The sequence below is a fragment of the Lissotriton vulgaris genome, chromosome 2_1 (genome assembly GCF_964263255.1).
Source record: "Lissotriton vulgaris chromosome 2_1, aLisVul1.2, whole genome shotgun sequence".
Lineage (NCBI taxonomy): Eukaryota > Metazoa > Chordata > Amphibia > Caudata > Salamandridae > Lissotriton > Lissotriton vulgaris.
This window is the reverse complement of record NC_141687.1, coordinates 67,892,599-67,917,321: the sequence shown is the minus strand read 5'-3', so window position 1 is coordinate 67,917,321 and position 24,723 is coordinate 67,892,599. Positions and strand designations below refer to the sequence as shown.

At 43.8% G+C, this 24,723-nt stretch overlaps 1 protein-coding gene across 3 annotated transcripts in view; it reads right to left on the bottom strand.

Moving 5' to 3' along the window:
• Positions 1 to 24,723, bottom strand: part of TNS1 (tensin 1) — a 1,287,061-nt gene that overhangs the window by 383,550 nt on the left and 878,788 nt on the right. For all 3 annotated transcript variants that reach the window (XR_015308332.1, XM_086954487.1, XM_086954486.1), the window contains 4 exons: positions 21,211 to 21,260; positions 14,464 to 14,638; positions 7,323 to 7,373; positions 4,596 to 4,718 (listed from right to left, as the gene is read on the bottom strand). Coding sequence is in view for 2 of the 3 variants with exons in the window: in XM_086954487.1 (XP_086810613.1) it covers positions 4,596 to 4,718; positions 7,323 to 7,373; positions 14,464 to 14,638; positions 21,211 to 21,260 (399 nt within the window). In the remaining variant the exon portion in view is untranslated. The remainder of the gene's footprint in view (positions 1 to 4,595; positions 4,719 to 7,322; positions 7,374 to 14,463; positions 14,639 to 21,210; positions 21,261 to 24,723) is intronic.

Here is a 24,723-nt window from a genome sequence, read left to right as displayed (position 1 = left end):
GACCTACTAAAGGTAAAATACTGAGCATTATTCAGCAAATAGACTCGAACTTACTCAAAGACAAACATCCCTTGAAACGTGCCACAGACTTCAAGTCCCAGAAATCATGCAGTGACTTTGCAGCTAACAAACGCCCACTGGGGGCTTGAAATAAAATGAGCCGGAAATCTTTAGCAACGTTTCCTCGAGTCATTTGTGCAGCCCTGGAAGAAGAGGTTTTGGACCTCGAAACGCGTCGGCAATTTTAATGACTGTGAAGCAGGGAGGCAGGCACAGAAGTACACAGCCGGATGGCAGAGCATTGTGTGTGCTTTCCTAAATGCTACAGGCATCCGGTATGACAATATATATATATATATATATATATATATATATATATATATATATATATATATATATATATATATATATATATATATATATATATATATATATATGTATATAGAGAGAGAAAGGGAAATGGGGGGCGGGAATAGAGCCACACAGACACAATGAGAAAGTGAGACAGCCACTTACTGGGCAGCAGTCGGTGATGTATTTGGAGGTCTGAGGTGAAGACACTATAAAGATCCGGAGAGGGGGTTGGATCATATATGGAGAGGAGAGGGGATGATATTAAGAGAACCTGGGTCATGTAAACCTGTGTGTAAGGCTCCTGATTTCATCCTTACGATCTGACTATTAGCGTGAATTGACACGAAGCTGTCAGAGGGAAAGGTGGACCCACACCTTCTTCTGAGGAAGAGTTGCGATGAACCACCCAATAACACATAACCTCTTCATGAGCGCATGGAGCCCCAATGAAACATTGATTGAAGAAATAGATCTGTGGCTCAAGGGGCTGATCCTGGCAGGGTCTGGCCTCAAGGACCTCCAATCAGAGAAACAGGATTATGCATGCGCATGCCACTGCGGTTTCCCAATGACGTCACTAGGTCTCACTTGAGACCGCGCCATTTCCATGCTAGAAATGCCAAGCCAGAGGCAAATAAGAGGAAACAAAGGGCCAAGAAGACAAGGGAGACTGAGCCAGCGGTGCCTGAGATCCTGTTAAGAGCTCACAAAAGGAAACTCTACTCCCGTGGCATAGGACCGGCTCCAGAGTGCCAGGCGGACACTGTGCGCTTCAGCTTCTCTGAGTCTGAACAGGCACAGAATATATTATCTCAGACATAGGCACATCAGTAAGAAACATCACAGCTGGTACAGTACAGCCATGGTCAAGGCAGCTCATCTTCATACGTTTGGGCATCGGTTACTACTAGGGGTGTGTCCTGAACGTTCTGTTCTGCCCGCGGAATTGGCGCAATTTTGAACACTCCATGTTACTCTTTAATGCAGAGCTAAATTGCAGCGCCAGTTGCATATTTTCCGCCCATTGGTGGAATTCTATGGCGTATCGCAGAGTTTTTCTGTAACACCACGGAATTCTGCAGAGTGAAACTCAGCGAGTTCCGCCCACCCCTAGTCACTAAATGTGGTCTGGAGGCTAAAAGGTACTCTTGGGAGAGTGGCTACTAGAAACATTAACCCGGCTTTCCCAATAAACAAAGTGAGTAGTCATTGCTGAATACCCATTTCACATGGACCAATATTTTCTTATCTGTGAAAAGTCACTTGGAGAGAGGTCAACCCCATCACTAAGTCTTATACAAAAAATTCATACTTGATCATCATTTCATTACTGTAGAACTAAGTTAGTGGCAATCACAAATCAATAAGGTACAACTGAAAGACTATTTTATACATTTTGTATTAATCTTGTTATAACCTAAGTCAAACTTTTGAGATTTTCCTAATCGAAGTGAAAACAGAATCCTGAAAATAATAAGAAAAGAGAAGGTTTTAAGTTATGAAGAGGTCACACTATATACCATTAGCTGGTGCTGTCAAAATGCATAGTTATGTTATACTTAAATAAAGGACCGGCATGTAATTATAATATTTTATCGCAAACTTAATTTACATTTTAAAGATAAAATGATAAAATGTTAATATCTTGAAATTGGACTGAAAAATATAAATGGAATTTATTTCAAAAGTTGAAATCCCCCTTTTTTAATAGAAACAACAATTAGCTTTAGTTGGTGAAAAATAAAGAAATATTTTAAAAAAATGTAAAAATCTATAGATACCAAATCAGATTTAAAAAAACAATATATAAATAAATCAGCTTTACACTTGAAAGTTTAATTTATCCATAAATGTACATATGGAACATATAATACAGCTTTATATCTATCCCTCCTTCATCCTATTCAATTCAACTAACAGACTCACATGTCTACCACTCAAATTTACAACTTTTATTTCCCTATACTAATCCACCACTATTCCTCTTTGGGTTCCGGAGTAGTGTGGTACTCACCCAAAAGTGCTTCAACACCTCATCTGGGGTAGTAAGCACTATATAAATACAATTACTCTAAAGTTCTGCAGTGTACACTACATTACACAATAGACACAAATATACCAATCATATGCAGCTTTTAGAAAGAAATCATGCTATCTCTCACCATAGCAACCCCAAGGATGAGCAGTGAAGCACTGAGCTTTAAGCCATGGCTATTTTATATTTACACCTGCCACTGTATTTTTTCTTTACTTGGTACACAAAGGAAAGTGTTTTTATATTGGCTGGTTTTCTATGTATGTAAAGGATTCACCCCCCAAATTTGTGAAGTGAAGTGAAGTCATAGTTAGGAATCGATATTATATCTTGCTTCAATTTATTTTTTTTTTAATTGGAATTTGTTGTAAACAAAACCTGAAAAGTTAAAGGGACATTATGGCTTGTTGAAAATGTCAGTTAAAAGAACATTTGAACAAACAAAACCATTAAAATTCACCAGTTATAGTAATCTCTAGAAACTATAACGTGTGGCTTAATGTAGCTATTACTTGACCTGCCATGCAGTGTTGTCATCAATGATGTCATTTCAGATGCTGCAGTGATGTTCTCAATGATGTCATAGGACATGCCATGAGTGATGCAATATGGAATGTAATTAGCAGTGAATGGCGAGGGCGAAAGTTGTGGTTATTTTTGCGCACGGGCAGTGAAATAAGTGCCTCCTGCCGCTCATTTATAATTTTTGGGGAACAGAGGAATAGTAAGGGTGATAGCGGGCCCCCCAGTTGTATCCCCTGCAGACTGGGAAAGGGTCCAAAAGGAAACCGCCAGAGTTGACCTGTGCTATGGGGCAATTGTAAAGCCATTGGCCCTTGGAGATGCAGTCTGTGCCAAGGCCTAATTTGTGGAGCGTTGCGAAGAGGTAATTCCATTGTATTCTGTCAAAGTCCTCCTTGCCATCGACTGATAGGGCCAGAGCTTCCTCTGACAGATGTTCGGTCAGCCACATGATATAAACCAGTGAGCAAAGATGATCACAGGACATGCGACCTGGGACAGACCCACTTGGATATGGTGGACCAAGAAAAGGATGAGCCATTTAAGATGTGTTGCCAAGATCCTAACCAGGACCTTAATGTCTCTTTTGAGGAGAGATATAAGCCAATAGGGGGGGTCCTTCCCGGGCTCAGGGAGGATTGTTATAAGGGCTCTATTGAAGAGGGTGCCAACGGATCCAACTTGATCAGCTTCTTTGAAGGAGTCTGTCGTAAAGGATGATGTAGTGTAGCAAGTATATTAGGTGAAACATGATCAGGTTTATTCCTAAGGTAGGAGTCTCAAGTTAGAGGTAAAGTAGGTTTGGCAGAAGCCCCACCGGGAGCAGCATCGTTGCAGCTCAGTCCACGCATTCAAGTGACACTCTCTCAAATCATGCACACACCAGCTTTCTAATTACATCACAGTCACTCTGGCTGAGCAGCAGGGTACATGACACTAGGAGGAGAATGCATGGCATAGATGAATATACCACCTTGTGTCATATTGGGAATCCACTACTTCTGCATTCGTCCATTAGTTAAACTCGTCTTTTGGAGCATTGATTGTGAAAGGGAACTCCTGTGCGGAAGAAGTTTTGGATGCCTCTTTACGGAAGGCACGTCTGCCTGGGAAGGGCCACCTATCTTTGGTGGAATAAAATGCCTGTCTGAGAATGGATGTAGTAGGCATAAATCATATTGCTAAGAACAATGGCTCTGTGATGGGTCAGATACTACTGCAGTGGAATGAAAAGCCAGTGCAGCAGTGGGCATACGTTTGTGTGGTAGATGGTACATATATGTGAAGGTACACAAAGCTCATTGCTGAGAGCAATACCTTGCTGGGATGGACACACAGCTTTCAGAAGATGACAACTTCTGCCTAAGAAGAACCAAGTCAATTTTTAAGGACGATTTTGCATATCTAAATAAGGACACATAATTATGTGGAAGAGCCTGCCCACCCTGGAAAGGGGCATTCATCTTCTGGCAGAAAAGGACAGTCCAGCAACGTTAATGTAACTTATCGTGCATGGCATTGACTATCAGAGGAAATGTCACCTGCCTTGCTGTGGAAGAGAATGAGTGTCCACAAACAGTCACATGCCTTGTTGGGCATATGTTGGCTTTGAAATGATAAAATATTTAAGATGGGCATGCCCCATGTTGTGGTGGCCAATGCCCGTCCAAGTATAGTCACGTACCTTGTTGTGGAGGACAACCACATTGTGTGGATCCGCGTTCAGCCAGGTGTCCATGGCTTTGCAGATACTGCAGACCTTCTCCAAGGCCGGGGCATGGAGGTCGGGCCAGCCAAAGTCCAACACCTACAGCAGCAGCAGAAACAAACATACGTATGAGGCACAATACAATGGGGCGTACTGGACAAATCAAAGATTGAGTGATGTTCTTACGGTGCTAACACAATCGTATGGACGGTGATGCCCTGATTTTCAGTGGATCATTCTGAGCAGATAATTAAACCTATGAGCACATATTTGACCAAAAGCCCACAACAATGTGAAACATTTCTAACTTTCTTTATATAAATTCACTTGAAATATCTCACAAATATAAAGAAATTGAGAGTGATCTACATCCTGGGATGAATGCATGATAAACATTTAGTACAAATCAAAGTCTGTTGTAAACAACTGGATCAATGACAATATCGTTCCAAATCAAAACATAAATGCTTCATCTGGAATTACCAATATATGACTGGGGTTAAGTACAAAACTCAGACTCAACTTAAATATGATTTTATTGCAGATAAGGAATCTGTATAATGTTCTATTGGACTCTTAAGTAAATTATGAAAACCTCAGGACCCCTAAAATGTACAAAGCTTGATGCCAAAATTGCTAATATACATGGTCACTAAATGCCCTAGAGAGAAGGACTTTTGTGAAAGTGTATACAGCAAATATCTGCTACATAATGTGGTAACATTGTCTCAGGCAATATTCACAATATACATAGTCAATAACACATGATATCTCTCTCTATATCCATTCCTCTACCTCTATATGTATATAAGTTAGATAATGAACGGATGATTTTGAGACAAACTAGTAATTGGGTGCCCTTCCCTCAGTATTCAGAGCCCTCTCTCTTAGTTCATAAGACATTCTTGACTCAGAAGTGATCGTCCAAAATTCTTTATTACTTTTTAAATTGAATTTGATTTGATCATTTGTCTGAAATGCATATTTTATTATGTAAAGCTTCTGTACTTGGATAGGCTTGGACACATCCATAAACATCTCAAAATTTCAATCAGGAGCAATATTCAGTGAGTGATGCATAACTGATCTGAAAGTCAATCTTAAAAGGAGTGACCTACTGTCAGTGTTTGCAAATGTTATTGAAACATAGCCATAAAGGAAGGAGAAAGCAGGTATAATCTACAACATGAGAAGCTAACACCCAGTCCTCGTTGTAATTACAAGGGAAATGTGTCATTTATGGTCAACTCACAATTTATAACTTGCACAGTAGTCTTGAGAACTATTAATCACACACCAAATGAAAAGCTCAAGGCTAGGCGATATTTAACTCACGTTGACGTACTTCATGTATTTTCAGGAATTTCACCTTACACTAGTTATGCAAAATTTTCCAAATAACGCCGCTATGCCACTTTGTGTAATTATGTACCATCTCCAATAAAAATGTACATCAAAATGCACCCAGTGAATGCAGGGGAACAACAAAATGCATTTATTTAAATTGACATAAGGACACATTGCGTGTTTCAATATAGCGGGACATTACAGATTTGCAGTTCACGTAATTATGTGTAATATGAGTAATATTGCCGAAATTTTGCATAATCATGCTAAAACAAATGATGTGAATTTCAAAAACTCTTACTCATGATCTAGCCCGTATAGTCTGTTGATGGGAAAGGGCTAGTGGCCGACTGCGAAGACGCAGGAAAGGCGGCCATGGATATCCATGGGGAAGTCCAGGAGTGTCGGTGAAGAGTTCAGTAGGGGAAGTAGACATGATAGACCCCTTTGGAAGAAGTGCACTACTGGGACTGCTCATAGGATTTGGATCTAAGGGCCAGATGTAGGTAATCCCAATGTACCTATTCTTAAATACCGAATTCTACCGATTCGGTATTTAAGAATAGGTAAATGGGATGTAGAAAATTTTTCGGTAAAAGTTACCGAATCAGTAAGATTCGGTAATTTAGAATCGATATGTACGGATTCGGTATTTACCGAATCGGTAAATACCGAATCGGTAATAGGGGGAACCCTTTCAAGGGTGGCAGGGTGTCACATTGATACCCTGTTGCACCCCTGAGTAGTGCATGGGTGCACATATGTCTGCCACATGGCAATGTTAAAAAACACAAAATTGCTTTTTTAACGGTTTTCGTTATTTAGCACCAACTTGTAGTTGGTGGTAAATAACGAATACTTACAGGTGAAAAGCACTCACTTGAGTGCTTCCAACATTTCAGATTCGGTAATTTACCAAATTACAGAATCTGAAATGTAGCCACCTACATCCCAAATGCCTAATACCGTTCGGTAACGGCCGAAATTCGGTAATTTCGGCCGTTACCGACCGGTATTAGGGTTCCTACATCTGGCCCTAACTCTTTTATGGGAAGGACAGATTGGGTCATCATCATCTTACACATCAATAAGGAATAAAAATGAAAGAAACTGAAGGTGGCACGGACTCCTAATTGTTTAACACTTTTGGGGAAGACCATGAATTCTTTGTTGGGTGAACACTTTTATCTGCCAAAGAAGCCTGAAGACATGGTTTCTAGTTCCATCTTCTTCACCCAAATCCTTCTGTACTAACCTGGAAACACCGCACTGACTACTAAAATGGCTACATGCAGGTAGCAATGCTGTGTAAAAAACTCAACGTTTACAACTGAGGTTAAAAATGACGTCTCTTACCTTGGAGTGCAGCTTGCCAATGTCATGTCTTCGCTCAGACAAGTTGAAAAGCTGGAAACAAGAAACAAAATGGAATAAAGTAATTTGATTGTATACCCACAAGCATGGACTTATTGTGCAATTATCTCTGCTGTCACTTTTATTATTATGATTGATGCACATGTCATGACTTAAATCTATCTTGGGACTTAGATGTGTGACTTATCTCTCATTCTTATATAGTGGCAGGGAGAATAAGTGTAGCGGAAGTTTGTTTTCCAACGTGAGAACATTTGTGTGTCAGATGTGTTCTTTGGCACCCTCTGATTGCTGCTTCAGGAAGGATGGCGAAAGTCAGGCACTGAGATCCTTCACTCCTTTGTGCCCATGTAGTGAGTGCTCCAGCATGACTTGATGCTTCCTGCTGAGAGAAACAACGCTTTGGACAAAAGATGTTTCTTGAGGGGAGCCTGAGACAGATAGTAGAAGTCCTAATATACCATAAGCCACAAGCAGGTAAAGGAGCAATGCGTGCGGATGTATGACGTTACAACGCATACTTTTACTCCGCATACCATTACAACGCGGTATTCACAACGCATACCACTACAACGCATAGCGCTTTGGGGTGCTGGATAGTGGTAAGTATAATTTACTATTCTAACTCCAGTCCCCGTGGACCCTAGGGAAGGTGTTGGATAGTAAATTAAACTTACCTCTTATCCTAGAGCGCCCCCCAGCGCTATGCGTTGTAATGGTATGCGTTGTAATGCCTGCGTTGTAGTGGTAGTGCGTTGTAAAAAATGCGTTGTAACAGGTGAATACCAATGCGTGCAGATGACAAGGGATGACGTTTGGTGTTAAAGGTTCACGCCCCTCCCAGCGCCCTGAGACCCTCTCGGGTGAGTAGTGCGCTTCACAATTCCCTGATTGATTGATTGAAAGATTTAATTTCTACTACTAGGAGTGGGAAATCAGTTACATGGGCCCGTGCAGGTGAATGTTCTACCTGTATTCTGTGAGTGAAGAGGCAAAGACTTTCTGCGTTACCAACCCTTCTGAGAAGAACTCCTGATATTACTTCCGCTCAGTAGCTGGCCCTCGCCTCACCTGATGACATGGACTTGGTTCAGGGAGAACACTCACACTAGTTGAACTTCAGTGCCAGTAGAGTGTACGCTACATGTAAACTCTACTTGAGATTCACTATCTCAAACGGTGTAAGCATTTGACTGCCTTTAACCCCTTGGCTGCGCGGTGTTTCTCCCCACCCCCTGTGCGGGAGGAAAGGAGGTCCGCGCGCGGCACCGCTGTGCTGTTGACGAGCTCGGTTCGTCATGAGGCACAGCAGAGCTGCCCTCGTGACGAGCTGAGCTTGTCACACCACACCCGTTTTTAGAACGTTCAGCACAGCGGGGAAATTATCCCCGCATGCGAACGTTCCAACGGCTGTGACGAGCTCAGCTCATCATGAGGGCAGCTCAACCGTCCCTCATGACGAGCTGAGCTCGTCAATAGCACACAAGGGGTTAAATAGAAGCCCACAGCAAAGATGGAACAGAAAGGATGAAGTTTAGGACAAGGCCTGACAGTTGAAAGGTGTCTGCAGGCACTGCACTTCCAGGGTCAGATGTGTTTACTGCTACTAGGCCACAAGATAGCCCCACAAGTTAATGCACCTCCTGCAGAGATATGCAGGTAACTACTCACGCCAAGGTCTTAAAGTGTCAGGTTGACCCTACTGGAGGGCTGAGGCTAATTTAATTTCCAACATATTTGTAAGATTTTGCATTTACCAGTGCCTGATTAGGCTTATACCCAATCAAGACAATGTCAGGCTGAATGTGTAGCACACCCCGGCAGGATGATTTACTTCCCTTCACAAAGAAACTCCTACCACCTGACTAGGCAAGATCAGTGACAGGCAACTCACTCCCACAGTGACCCCATTCAAACTTTCCATACCCTATGCTCTAACTCGCTTGTTCTTTGCACCATTCATCATAACTCTGTGATGATTTCACCTAAATGTTCTCTTTAGTGCCCAAGGGCTCTTTCTCTGTACCCAAGGAAATCAGAGCGGATTGAACATGTATTGCAGCCACACTGGACAACATGAAACCTCCCCACAGGTCAGAAATGCTACAAAAGGTTACACCTGGCCCAGAGGCTTAGCTACAATAGATGCAGCAGGTGCAGTGTTCCGAACCCAGAGGCCTGAGGGGCCCAATGAACCCGGGGATAGAAAATAATTTGCAAGAATAGCTGTCCGTAACTTTAATTTGAACCCCTGGAGTAATGGGCCATTCAGAGCTGAAATATCCGATAGGCCTTAGGTGACCTTAAGTAAGAGACTAAGACGGTATGTCGGGGGTAGAGGGGGCGGGGTGGGGAGTGCGTGCTCAAAATATGGCTGCCACGTCCTTAGAATGCCTCATCCTCCTCTGATAAGCATCACTAGGTGGATACATGTTTGTTCCAGTCAGATAAGCACCTGTCCTGTTGCGGCTATAGGATATTCTGTTGAGGAGAAAATGTATAATTTTTGGTCTGGCTCGCTTAAGAGGTGGCATCCCAACTTAACAATGCTATGTTGTGCATCAACACCGCCTGTGTTTGTGCGTACGTCACCCCTATAGTCCCCTGCCCATAGAAATCTTCCTTTCTGGTCCCTTAAAATGTTCCTTCTATTTTTTTAAGGTCTCGTCTATTATATACCGCAGGGATAAATCGTCGAGATTTATAGTAAGCGGTTCAAAAAGTCTACCAAACTGAGGATTGCGTACAGTTCATGTGAGCTATGCGCGTGCACAGAGCCAGCCACGAGACACACCACCATTTGTCTGTGCCTTGGCATCAGACTTCAAAGGAATGCGCTCCCGCTCCCCTGCCCCCCCCACCACAGCAATGCCGAGAGCTTGGTTTTTTTGCATCCATTTCGCGAGGAAGCCGTGTTTTATTTGGGCGTTCTCTGCACCGTTCTCGGTTTTTTCTCAGGACGAAAGTAAAAAAAGCCTACCGTGCTTGTTTACAGTAGCCTTGCTGTTGTTGTGTTGCCATCTCTCTAGGGACACTCAGCTTGAAAATTCTCGACTTGCTAGCTGCAATGCTACATCCGCTATGCTTTGCCTCTAGATACGTTGATCCCTCGCAGACTGTGCTGACTCTGCCCCTCCTGATTCTGAAACTGACCAACGCAGTCACCACGCAGCCTCTTCTCTCTGTCTTATGATGTCTGCCCTGCCACCATTTACATCGGACCCTCACCCTCAAACCTCCTCACCCTCACACACCCTCACACACTCTCACCCTCACACACCCCATATCACCCTCACACCCTCACCCCCCTCAACCTCACAACCCCACACCCTCGGCCTCACAACCCCACACCCTCCCCCTCACACACCCTCACACCCCCTCACCGTCACACACCCTCACACACCCTCACGCTCACACCACCTCACCCTCACACCCCATCAGCCTCACACCCCCTCACCCTCACACCCCCTCACCCTCACAACCCCTCACCTGCACACACCCTCACCCTCACACCCCCACACACACCCTCACCATCAAACCCCCTCACCCTCACACACCCTTACCCTCACACACCCTCACCCTCACACACCCTCACACACCCTCATACACCCTCACACACCCTCACACACCCTCAAACTCTCACCCTCACACACCCTCACTCACCCTCACACCCCTCACCCTCACATCCCCTCACCCTCACACCCTCACCCTCACACACCCTCACCCCTCTCACCCTCACACACCCTCACTCACCCTAACACCCTGACCCTCACACACCCTAAGACCCCCTCACCCTCACACCCTCACACCCCCTCACCCTCACACCCCCTCACCCTCACACCCCCTCACTCACACCCCCTCACCCACACACACCCTCACCCCCTCTCACCCTCACACACCCTCAAACCCCCTCACCCTCACACCCCCTCACCCTCACACCACCTCACCCTCACTCACCCTCACACACATTCATACACCCTCACCAGCATAGCATAACAAAACATAGCATAGCATAACAAAACAAAGCATAGGATAGCAAAACAAAACATAGCATGGCAAAACACAACAAAGCATAGCATAGCATAACAAAACACAACAAAGCATAGCATAGCATAACAAAACACAACAAAATATAGCATAGCATAACAAAACATAGCATAACAAAACATAGCATAACAAAACATAGCATAGCATAACATAACAAAGCATACCAAAACAAAAGATAGCATAGTAGAACAAAACATAGCATAGCATAACAAAACACAACAAAGCATAGCAGAACAAAACATAGCATAAAATAACAAAACATAGCATAGCATAACATAAAACAAAGCATAGCATAACAAAACATAGCAAAACACAACAAAACATAGCATAGCATAACAAACCACAACAAAACATAGCATACATACCAAAACACAACATAGCATAGCATAACAAAACAAAGCTTAGCATAGCATAACAAAACATAGCATAACAAAGCATAGCATAGCATAACAAAACATAGCATCACAAAACATACCATAGCAAAACAAAGCATAGCATAATAAAACACAACAAAACATAGCATAGCATAACAAAACATAGCATAGCATAATAAAGCACAACAAAACATAGCATAGCATACCAAAACAAAGCATAGGATAGCAAAACTAAACATAGCATAGCATAACAAAACATAGCATAACATAACAAAACATAGCATAACAAAACACAACAAGATATAGCATAACATAACAAAACATAGCATAACAAAACACAACACATAGCATAACAAAACATAGCAAAACACAGCAAAACATAGCATAGCTTCACAAAACACAACAAAACATAGCATAGTAAAACAAAACATAATATCATAGCAAAAGATAGCATACCAAACATAACAAAACATAGCATAGCATAGCATAAGAAAACATAGCATAGCAAATCAAAGCAAGGCATAATAAAACACAACAAAACATCGCATAGCATAACAAAACATAGCATAACAAAGCATAGCATAGCATAGCAAAACATAGCATAGCATAACAAAACACAGCATCGCATAGCATAACAAATCAAAGCATAGGATAGCAAAACATAGCATAAAATAACAAAACAAAACATAGGATAGCAAAACAAAACATAGCATAGCATACAGCATCACTCCGCACCACCACAGCATCACTCAGGGACACCACAACATCACTATGAGCTACCACAGCATCACTGAACCCCACAGCATCACTCGTTATCCATCACAACATCACTCAGCGCCACCACAGCATCAATCTGTGCAACCATTCAACAACACCTGGCTCAAATATGTTCTCTCAATGTTTCAAGCTTTATTACAAATGTAACAAAAAGATGTTAATATTTCACTTCTGTTTTTGAATTTTCGTCACCATAAAATACACTGAACATAATCTTCACAAAAGTTATTTACAAAACTTTAAGCTATTGCCATTATAAATTACAATACATTTTATTTCATTATTAATTATTGAAAAAAAATTAAAAGCCATTGTTATTTGTAATATCAATACATGTAAGTCACGTAAATACAACACATATTGCATTACAAATGCTATAGGTGTCACATTTGCAAAAGTTATAACTATTGGCATTGTAAATGACAAAGCTATTAATTTCGCTATTTTCAAAAACAAAACATAAATAAAAAATGTGTCATTTACAATACCATTAGCTCAAACTTTCCTAATGCGAGACCTATTGCATTGCAAATGCTTGTTTTTGCAGGTTATAGAGCGCAAACTCGATGCAAGAGCAATGGAGTGGTTTACTTCACCTATGGTTAAATTTCACTAAATGACACTCACTTTTTAGGGATGGAAAGTTCAAGTGATTTGCCCATAAACAAATTCGGCAGCTCTGCCGTAACGCCACATACTTTCCTTGTGTGTGTGTGTGTGCCAGTTAATGCTTTCTGTTTCAAGTGCACCACGAGAAAGCTTCCTTTCCACTTCTGACTTTAAAAGCTTGGGAAATATTTCCCTTGATGCGCAGTCCAGAAGAGGCCGTGCATGCTGGGAAAAAAAGGTGCACGCACGCAGGTACAGGGAGCGTAGCTGGGTTCACGGAGAGACATTTGGGCCTGAAGGTTCTGGTACTGAATATAGGACATTCTCCTCTGGAAGCCACCTTGCTAGCCAGGGAGGGAGAACAGAAAGCTAGAATGTGCCCTCTAGGGATACAGCCAGGAGGGAAAAGCCAGTGGCAGTAAAAACATCTAGAAACCTGCCCAACAACAATAGCAAAAGGTACTAGGAGAATGGCAGGATAAGGAACTAAGTATATAATAACAATAGGGGGGAGGTAGAGTATAGAGATAGGATTCTCACTCCACGGGCACTGTTACTTAAACAAGGAACTAAGTAACCAAACTAAAGTCTGGGAGCATTGCAACACACTGAACCATGTTTCCAGCATGCTTAAATAGGGGTAACTGACCTGAATGGAAAGTTAGGGTCCACGGAAGCAATTATTCCGATAGTTTGGGGAAAACCACTACACCTTATCAGAGGCGGCCATGACGGATTGGGATGATAACTAGGAATTCCCATCCCACCATGGCACCGTCAACTCCTGTAACAATTTCTCCCTCAACAGAGGAGCATGCAGCCCCTCGGAAACCTCACACCGCCCGGTAGGAGCGTCATCACAGACCCCACAGTGAGCACGAGGAGGAATGCGTATCACTTGTATACTAATTAGCAGGCTCATCCTGAGGGTGCTCCTGACTATATAGAAAGGACGTGGCACGGGGACATGCTCGACAAACACAGAGGAGATGTTTGTGAAACAGAAGGTAAGGACATACATGAGGCAGGTGACTGTAGTCCGAGCATGTGCATTTACTTTGAGATATCATCAAGCTAAGTATTGCATTAGAAGAAGACCTTCTTCTACCAGCACATGTTGGAGGTGATTTAATAAATGGGTATAGGAAATAAAATAATAGAAAGAAAGCAACAATGAGGCCTAGCTAGAATGTCATGAAAGGAGTTGCCGCTCGGAGTCCTCAAAGTCTAACGCTGGATAAGACATGGTGCGCATGTCATAGTACAACGAAGGCTGAGGTTGATCCTGGTTCCCCTAGGCCAGGAATCCTCCTTACCAAGTAGTTCTCCCCATGTTTGGAGTTTAGCATCTGCGCCACCTCCTTGAGGTTGCTGCTGAAGGCTTCCTCGTCGGTGCCGCTACAGAAGCTGACCGAGATGATGCGTTCGGTGACGTAGATGAGGTCCAGCTCACAGTTGTCCTCCATGATGGAGTGGACCAGGCTCACAGCCCTGCAGAAGACAAAAGAAGGGCAGACACATTAGTCCAGCTGGGCATCAGTACACTCCAGGACTGGACCGGGGTCCACACTCGCGCTCTATTTCATGCTTTCTCAAACTTTCTCACTGCCCCAACAGCATTATCTTTTCGTGACTTCATATTTTCTTACCAGTTGAAAATTGGATGTATGTTCACACTTTTTTTCCTGGTTGAAGGGTACACTGCATTGAGTCTTGCTAATCACATTTTGTTAGTTCAGAGATTGTTTTTTTAAGGAATGGGAGTGATTTTGATTGTTTCATGCAGTTTCATTATGACATCATTCTTTTCATCTGAGAGTCGATTTGTTTTGGTCTCCAAAGGATTCCTTTTTGGAACAAATGTTTTGATGCCATACCGTTGGCTGAAATTCATAACTCATGCTAAGTGAATTAGGGGTCAAATACAGCCTCTTAGGATTTAGACTTATTCAACTAACCCAACCATAGCTGAGGTCCTGGGACCTCGCTTTTCGACACTACTTTAGAAATCATGACTCAAAGGGGATCGCTTTGATCTCCTAGAGTCTCACATCATTGGCTATTCCGGATCAGAAGGGATTTCTGATCCTTGTAACCCAAGAGCACTATTTCTTGGTCACCTGAGGAAGGATCTGTCCATCACACTCATGATCACTCCACAACAGATGCACGTGCATGTCAACTGCAGTGTTCACGCTCCTTGTAGGTTTAAATTGATCAACATTCGTGGTATTATGAGGAATCGCTTGACGACACACAAGGAAAGGCGAAATCTGCAACGACAAAGGACACGCTGAGCATTGGTGGTCAACACTTTAACGCGCCTCTGGTCCGCACCAGTTCCTTAGAGTTTACTCATAGGCTCATTCAGTATGGTTGGACATATTAATCCCTCGTACTCAATGCTTAATTTGTATTAAAAAAAATGCTGGGGAGTAAAGTTTTTCTTAAGAGCCCACCGCTGGCACTGCCCAAAGCCAGTGACGCTGAACATCAAGGCTGTTTAATTTCGATTAGGCCTTAATTAAAGGTAAATCACAATGACGAAATTTGCGAATTCTCGAAATTCGTGCTATGTGAAATCCTTGAAATTTCTTATTAATCAATTTCACATCATTTTGGCAGAGAAACAATGGCTTGTGCAGAAAAATCCTCATCAAGGGATATTTTCAGCTCCAACACATCTTTTGTTAGTGTCTTACAACGCTTTTTTACATGAAATATACCGTGACATGAAAAAAATTAAAGCAAGATACTGGTAAACTGCATTTCATGAAAAAGTATGTGAGGAAATTACACAATTTCTCACACCCTAATATTGAATCTACCTCATGCGCCTTCTTTCTCTCTTTTTATGTCTTTTGCTTTGGGTCAATATTCTGAACAAAACCAAATCCCAGTCCACAAAACTTAGTAATGATGCCCGGCAGCTGCAACTACCTGTACAAATTAAGTCGTTTGTACTGTTAAAATAGTAAAAAAAATGTCATTTGTCAGCAACCAACACATACAACCTTTCTGTCATTAGTCCTTAATTCTTCTTCTTAATTAATCTATTTATTTATCTATCCATTTATCCAAACATACATATATCACCAAACCACCCATCCATCCATCTTCTTGCTCTTCTTTTTTCGGTATACAAAGTTTAGCACGCATTTTTTACAACGCACTACCATTACAACGCAGGTATTACCACCATACCATTACAACGCATTGCGCTGGGGGGCGCTCTAGGATAGGGAATAAGTTTAATTTTATATCCAACACCTTCCCTAGTGTCCACGGGGACTGGAGTTGGAATATAAAATTATACTTACCACTATCCAGCACCTCAAAGCGCTATGCATTGTAACGGTATTCGTTGTAAATACCGCGTTGTAAAGGTATGCGTGGTAATAGTATGCGTGCTAACGTCATACATCCTCTTTTTCCTCACTTTATCATTCTTCAATTATCGTTCCATCTGACTCTCTTTCTTTCGTTATATCCTTTTATTTCTCTTTTTCCTCGTTGTCTCCTCTTTTTCTCAATTGCTGTTTGTGCTCCCCTTTCCCTTTGTTACTCCGTAATTAGTAGAGCAACTCTTAAATTAATGTATTTTCTGTTTTCACAGTCTGCCTTCTAATTTGTAATGTTCTCCACAAGATTACTGAGGGGCAGGGCTTTAAGTGGGCCGGGTCTGAGCACCGGCAGTTTTTTACAAGGGGCCTCCAAACGGGTCTCTATTGGGCTCTGTTTTGTGCCCTGGTTTTTCCCCGGACTGCATTGACAGCAGGTACATCGATGTGCGCATGCTCACACTGCTCACTTCTCAGTAGTGGTGAAGTGACGGCATGATGACATGCCAGGCGAGCGCTGTAGGGGAAGGGAAATCCTTTAAAGAGAGTCATTTTCTCTCTGGATTTCCCTTCTCTTTTTGAAACTCAGGAGCAACAACATTGTGGTGGTGTCACCAGGGCTTTCAGTTGAAGCTTTTTCAATATTATATACACGCCATAGTTGCTGCTTATTTATCTTATGCAACTAACAACCATTGACAAAGCCAATAGTCATGACCTGTAGGTATGATGTTACTTGTTGAATCATATATCAGGATGCAATGACAGAAACAGAAAAATACAAGTAGGGCGACACACTACGCTGAGCACAGATTTTTAGCTTGTGTGTTTTAAGCCACGCCCCTAATTACATTGCCCACACCCCTATGAGAGACCCCCCAGTTTTTTCATCCCACTTAAAACCCTGCTGGGGGGTCGCCTGCATCCCTCAAGGACACTGGTGATGGGAACCAATACTCTCAAGCTCACCCGAAAATATGGTTTCAGCCTTTGACCTCAAAATGTATCAACTTCAGTTAAATTGGTAATTGACATCAATGGTTGCAACTGACACCAACCATCACTACAAGCCCCAGAATGCATTAGTTATTGAATAAGAAGTACATTACTGGAAACATGCTACCCCACTGACATAGAACCATCCTGCAGCACTAGCAGGTGGGATGAGGACAAGGATGAGCGAGACCTCGACTTCCTTCTGAGTCGGAGTATAGCGGTGAGATGCTTCGACCTGCACACATATAGAACGTATGGTATTGACTACCTCTATATTGTCAAGGTAAGCATATAGAAAGAAGCGTATACTTACGTTGACTGTATACATTGCCATGGTAAGTAGATGCGGAGTTCAACATAATAAAGCTATACCACCCTATGGTTAATTACCAGGGTAATAAAGTGGTATTTACTATTATGGAGTTACCAAGGTTACAGGTTGACATTAACATCCCAATAATGATCTACCAAGCAAGCGACCAGCGCTGTTGCTGTGGTAGTTAGAGCTCTCGAGAAGCGGACAGCTTAGAGTGTAGATAGGATGGTGGCTATGTGGGACTGGTAGGGATGGGGCTGAGTCCGTCAGCTGTCAGAGGAGCCTGTGGCACAAAAGATCCTACCGCAACACTCTTTGCCCTACGGAGGTACCCAGGGCCAGCGCTAGGCATGGGCAGTGTGGTCAGCTGCCCAGGGCCTCCCACTCAGCCTATCAACATGGGGCCCCACACAGCTGCAAAACCCCACCTGTCCTCGTACCCCTGCAGATCCAATGGAAAGAAAGTTGTCTTCGTACAATTGGGCCCAAGGGAGGGTGCCCTCACCCTGGACCTTTCAGGGATGGTGTGGGAGGGTCTAGGGATTGGAACAGTTCCTCTCGTCCAAGTTGCAAGTAAACACACTTTGCAGGTTGGTCTTCTAATTCGGCCTCCTGTCTGGCTGTCCTTTCAGGGACACCGCAGGAGGCCCCCATAGTTTAAACTCTCAGCCCACAAGCAATTCTCACACCTTCAGCCCGATATGAGCTGTGAAAGAGGTGCATGTTGTTGGCTGAGAGGAAAAGTCTCCACAAAGAAGCTTCTGGGGCCCATAAGGTGTAACTTATGTAAATTAGAGGGGCCTCGCACATTCCCTTTCACCCAGGGCCCCGAAAATCCTAGAAGAAGCCCTGGAGGCACCCGTCTTTCTGGAGCACTACAGAATCCCCAGCAGGCGTCTTCACCTTGGCCACCATTTCCGACCATCCAATAAATTAATTCACTGCGCCAAGTCATGACTTGGGAGATGGTTTTGCATGAATTTCCGCACTCTCAGAGATAAGCACAGAGTAAGGGTTAGGTTGAGATACTGCACTATTAAGAGATTCGGGCAGCCAATGATTTATCTTGATTTGCTGCGCTGTTAGAAACTGGCCCAGAGGCTGTTCAGGTTACATTTTCTGCACTGTTAGAGGAAAGCAGGGGTGTGCTGATTTTGAATACCTGCACTGTTAGGATTTAGCAGAGTAGATGTTTAGGTTGAATTTCTGCCCTGATGAGGCTTGGGCATTGAACTCCACTCCGTTTGAGGAGTTTTCTGCATTTTGCGCTCCACGGAACTTGCGGAGTGCAGAAAACTCCGATTTGCGTAGTGCAGCAGAGGTTTTTCCCTTTTTGCGCTTGCGAACTGTAAGTTCGTGAGAGCGATCTGCTGCTCGGATAGAATTTATACCCGAGCGGCAAAACCTTTGCGAACAGCAGTTCACACTACACTCTGCCACTTGTGGAACTTCGCTGAGTTTTTTGTAACTTTGCAGAGTTCCGCGTAGCAAAACTCCATGAACTATGCCCAGGCTTAGCCCTGATAGAGATATGCAGAGAGTATGGTTTAGGTTAGATGTAGTAGAGTGGGGCACGGATACTCACACCGGTGGCACAAGGGTCCTGAGACGCACATAGCCACACTGATGCTATGACCTGTTTAATAAGAATAGGAATGCATCCTTCTTCTCCCACCAGTGTATCTCGGATCCAACCGACTCCTCAACATACCCAGTATAAGCTCCATGAATCCTTCTTCTCCCACCAGTGTATCTCGGATCCAACCGACTCCTCAACAACCCAGTATCTGCCCCATGCATCCTCCTTCTCCCGCCAGTGTACCCACGGATCCAAACGACTCCTCAACATACCCACTATCTGCCCCCATGCATCCTCCTTCTCCCGCCAGTGTATCCCGGATCCAAACGACTCCTCAACATACCCACTATCTGCCCCCATGCATCCTCCTTCTCCCGCCAGTGTATCCCGGATCCAACCGACTCCTCAACATACCCACTATCTGCCCCCATGCATCCTCCTTCTCCCGCCAGTGTATCCCGGATCCAAACGACTCCTCAACATACCCACTATCTGCCCCCATGCATCCTCCTTCTCCCGCCAGTGTATCCCGGATCCAACCGACTCCTCAACAACCCAGTATCTGCCCCATGCATCCTCCTTCTCCCACCAGTGTACCCCGGATCCAAACGACTCCTCAACATACCCACTATCTGCCCCCATGCATCCTCCTTCTCCCGCCAGTGTATCCCGGATCCAAACGACTCCTCAACATACCCACTATCTGCCCCCATGCATCCTCCTTCTCCCGCCAGTGTATCCCGGATCCAACCGACTCCTCAACAACCCAGTATCTGCCCCATGCATCCTCCTTCTCCCACCAGTGTACCCCGGATCCAAACGACTCCTCAACATACCCACTATCTGCCCCCATACATCCTTTTTCTCCCGCCAATGTATCCTGGATCCAAACAACTCCTCAACATACCCAGTATCCGCCCCCATGCATCCTTCTTCTCCCGCCAATGTATCCTGGATCCAAACGACTCCTCAACATACCCGGTATCTGCCCCCATGCATCCTCATCTTCAAACCAGTGCATCGCAGATTAGATAGACTCCTTCACACACCCAGTGTCTGCCCCCCATGCATCCTCCTTTTCCCACCAGTGTATCTCGGATCCAACCGACTCCTCAACATACCCAATATCTGCCTCCATGCATCCTTCTTCTCCCTCCAGTATATCCCGGATCCAACCGACTCCTCAACATACCAAGTATCTGCCCCCCATGAATCCTCCTTCTCCCTCCAGTATATCCCAGATCCAACCGACTCCTCAACATACCCAGTATCTGCCCCCATTCATCCTCCTTCTGCCAACAGTGTATCCCGGATCCAACCGACTCATCAACATACCAAGCGTCTGCCCCCGTGCATCCTTCTTCTCCCTCCAGTATATCCCGGATCCAACCGACTCCTCAACATACCCAGTATCTGCCCCCATTCATCCTTCTTCTCCCACAGTATATACCGGATCTAACAGACTCCTCCACATACCCAGCATCAGCCCCCCCATGCATCATCATTTTCTAGCCAGCATATCCCAGAACAGACAGACTCCTCAACACACCCAGTACCTTTCCCTCATGCATCCTCCTTCTCCCACCATCGTATCCCGGATCAAACTGACTCTTCAAAAACCCAATATCTGCCCCCATGCATCCTCCTTCTCCCGCCAGCTTATCCCGGATCCGATAGACTCCTTCATACACCCAGTGTCAGCCCTCATGCATCCTCCTTCTGCCAGTGAATCCAGGATCAGACAAACTGCTTAGCACACCCAGTATGTGCGCCCCGCGCCCCCGCATCAGCGCACAGCGGTACATGGGGTACCAGGTGCTCTCACACCTACCTGGATGCTCGGCGATGGGACTGCACACTCCTGGGAGACTTGGTGGATCCCTGAAAGAAAAGCACATCTCTTGGTTATCTTGTGTTGAGATGTCGGGTTGTGCTGTGGTGTGTTATTCATGTCTGCTGATAGCTTGGCAGCCACAGGCGGGAACAATGATACCTGTTATATTGTTCACTCTACAGCACACTAGAAGGATCCGGCAGGTCAAGGAGAAATCCCTTGACCATAGAAAGAAAGAAGGCCAAAGGCTAAACTCCTTTAGAAAATCTTGGCACTCCATCGTGACTTGAAATACCCCATAATCCAGGGTGGAGGGGATTTATTCCGTATAATACATGGTCACACCATCACAGTGCCACATTCACTCTTAAGCCTTCTGTCCCCTCCTCCTTCTAGTGAAAATATAAACTATATTATAGGTACAGGAAAACAAGAGAGCATCAGTACTCTGAATATAAACACCAATTTGCAACATCCATGTGTTTGCTCACAAACTATTGTTTAAACAGTTTCTTATATTTCTTTTAAAAACCAGGTGTGCAGTTCAGAATATGTTGTCACCTGCAGGTAGCTTGCTGCTCGCTTCAAATAAACTCCTGAAGCTCAATAACAGAACGCACAGAAATACTTGAATCTATATAAGGAAATTGCTGCATATTTTCAGACGAAAAAAAATTGAAAAGCGATTTCTCTCTCTCATTGCCAGCTGGTGGTTGTAATTTTGTTCAGTGTCCTGACTTTGACGTGTTCAGTAGGTCTGACTATCAGGCATTGTTATATCGCAAGTCTATTCTATTTAATTATTACAGTAGAGCAGTCGTGTAATTTATCATAGGCGACTAGTCGTGTAATAACTGTACTATAATGAGAGCATTAGAGGTAGGTTTTTATGGAAGGATTGCAGGCTTCCACGAATGCTACTCCTAACACACTACTACTACTACAGCTACTGCAACCACTAATAATAATAAGGAGAAGAAGAAGCTTACCTCGCCTGTTTGTGTGGGATTGTGCAGCGTTACCCGTGGCCCTCCTGGTCCACCGCAGTCAAGGGCGGACTGTTGAGTGGAGGGAGGTCAACTATGTTTCCACATCTATAACACAGGCCAATAACTGTCCTAAAATCTCATTCAATATGGTCAAGGGTCTATCTGGCTTAGCTGCCACGCAACCAACCCCAGCCTTAATACAACACGATGCGAGGATCTTGCTCAATTCTTCGTAATAAAAGTAGAAACTATTTATTCTACGCTGGCTAGCATTGCCTCTGCTCCTTTTATCTCACCCACTGCGCCCGCTGACTGCCCCGTCTTAGCGCCCGAAAATTACACTGACCAGACAAATGTAATCACGCTTGACACCTGGTCACTCTTGGACATGGTAACACGTACACAACATCTCAGTCAAATTGAATCGGGATCCCCGTGACTTACTGCCCATTGCGGTTTTACGACAAAGTGAACCACCCTCTCTTAATCACATTCTTCAACTGCTCAACACATCCCTAACAACCTCCACTGTTCCCCTAGATTGGAAACATGCAATGGTTGTCCCATTATTTAAAAAAGCTAACGCTGATCCTGCACTCCCTTCTAACTTTCGTCCAATCTCACTCCTTCCTGCTCTCTCAAACATTCTTGAGAGACATATTAATGGGCATTTGTCCAAGTTTATTGAAACAAATGGGCTTTTGCATCCCTCCCAGTCCGGCTTTAGGTCCGGTTACTCTACCGAGTCCACCCTTCTTGGGGTTACAGAAGTGCTTCGACACAACATTGACGTGGGCAACACCATGGCCTTGGTACTGCTTGACCTGAGTGCGGCCTTTGATACGGACTCTCACACAGTACTCATAAAGGCCCTCCAACTCTCTGGTGTCACCGGGACGGCCTTGAACCGGCTTAGCTCGTTCTTTGCTACACCGCACCTTTCAGGTCTTCTCATCCACCTCCAAATCCAAGCTTCATTCCTTACCCTTTGGGGTCCCCCAGGGTTCGATTCTCAGACCCCTGCTGCTCAACATTTACATCAGACCGCTGGTAGATCTGGTTGAGGAACCTGGGCTGTCGCTTTTTTCATACGCTGATGACACCCAGATCCTCTTCTCTCGCTCAGCTGGATAAAGCTTCCGAGCCCTCTGCACTTAGATCTGGCCTCAGTAAAGTCATGGGCTGGATGAACGCCAACTTTTTAAAACTAAATGGCGATAAAACAGGGGTCCTGATCCGGGGCAAGGATCGAGGTCTCTGGGGCCCGCAACATTGGCCGCCACAAATGGGTATGATAATAATAATAATAATCTTTATTCGGTTTTTACAGTTTGAAAAAGCCATAAAAGATAACATAGTTATAAAAAACATTCAGTTAATTTAAAAAAGGGTTTACAATAAAATTTAAACTCAAGAAAAATTATTTTTACCAATTTGTTACGAAAAGCGAAAAGTAATGAGTTACCGTTACAGGTTATTTCTGTGTCTCATGATACATTTTAAAAAATTTAGTACATGATATACCGTGCATTCTGAGTCCAGAAATTGGAGTGATAACATCGCTGGGCGGCATTGTCTATGGCCCCATTTTTTTTATAAGGGAATAAGCCATGTCTTTCGATGTGGATGATAGAACTTACAGAAAAGTACTGTATGGATGGTGGACTGTTAGGAATGATCGTCACAGGGGCACAGGACCATTTGGGTACTCCAATTGTTCTTTTCGGGAAAGGTCACCAGTCTGAAAAATAGGTTCAATCTGAACCTTGTTAGGAGCATCTTTTCGTAGGTGGAAATCTCCAGAGTAAGATATGGCTGAATTTTCAGAGTCTGCTGAATAATGTTTGCATGCGTAACAGATTTTTTTGTGGCCAACATTGATAGTCTCAGGGAGTCCAGGTGGCTCAGTGCTATTTGTTTTAGTTCTTTTTTAGAGATTTCCTTCATTAGTTCTGGGTTGTAATAATATTTCTCGATCCCTAGATCATAGAGGAAATTTTCTAATGTAGGAGAGCCAAGGTATTTTTTTAGCGTGGTCCAACTCCATGATATCTCGTAAAATGTTTTTAGTCAGATTATTTTCTTCGGATAACCAGACTCTTCTCCAAAGCATTAGAGGTTGGATTTTGATCAAATCTTCAATAAATGGGATTCCCAATTCTATATGCGAGGCATAGATGGAGGTGCCTCGTGGTATTGATAGAAGGAATCTCGTGAAGATGTTTTCCTCTTTTTGAATGGGGCTGGTGTTGATATGCCCCCAGATCCCAGCACCGTATAATGCTGTGGATTGGCACTTAGCAGCATATATTTGTAGCAGTTCCACTGGAGGTTTTTTCCCTAGTCTATTTGAAAATTTCATTAGTGCCATAATCGCTCTTTTAAAAAGATGTCTCCTAGCCTCTACCGCCGCTTTCCAACTCAGGGCATCATCTATCATGATACCCAAATAGGGGTATTGCGAGGTTCTTTCAATTTTTTGTTCTTTCAGAAAGATGGTCTTTACATGTTTTTTTGTGCC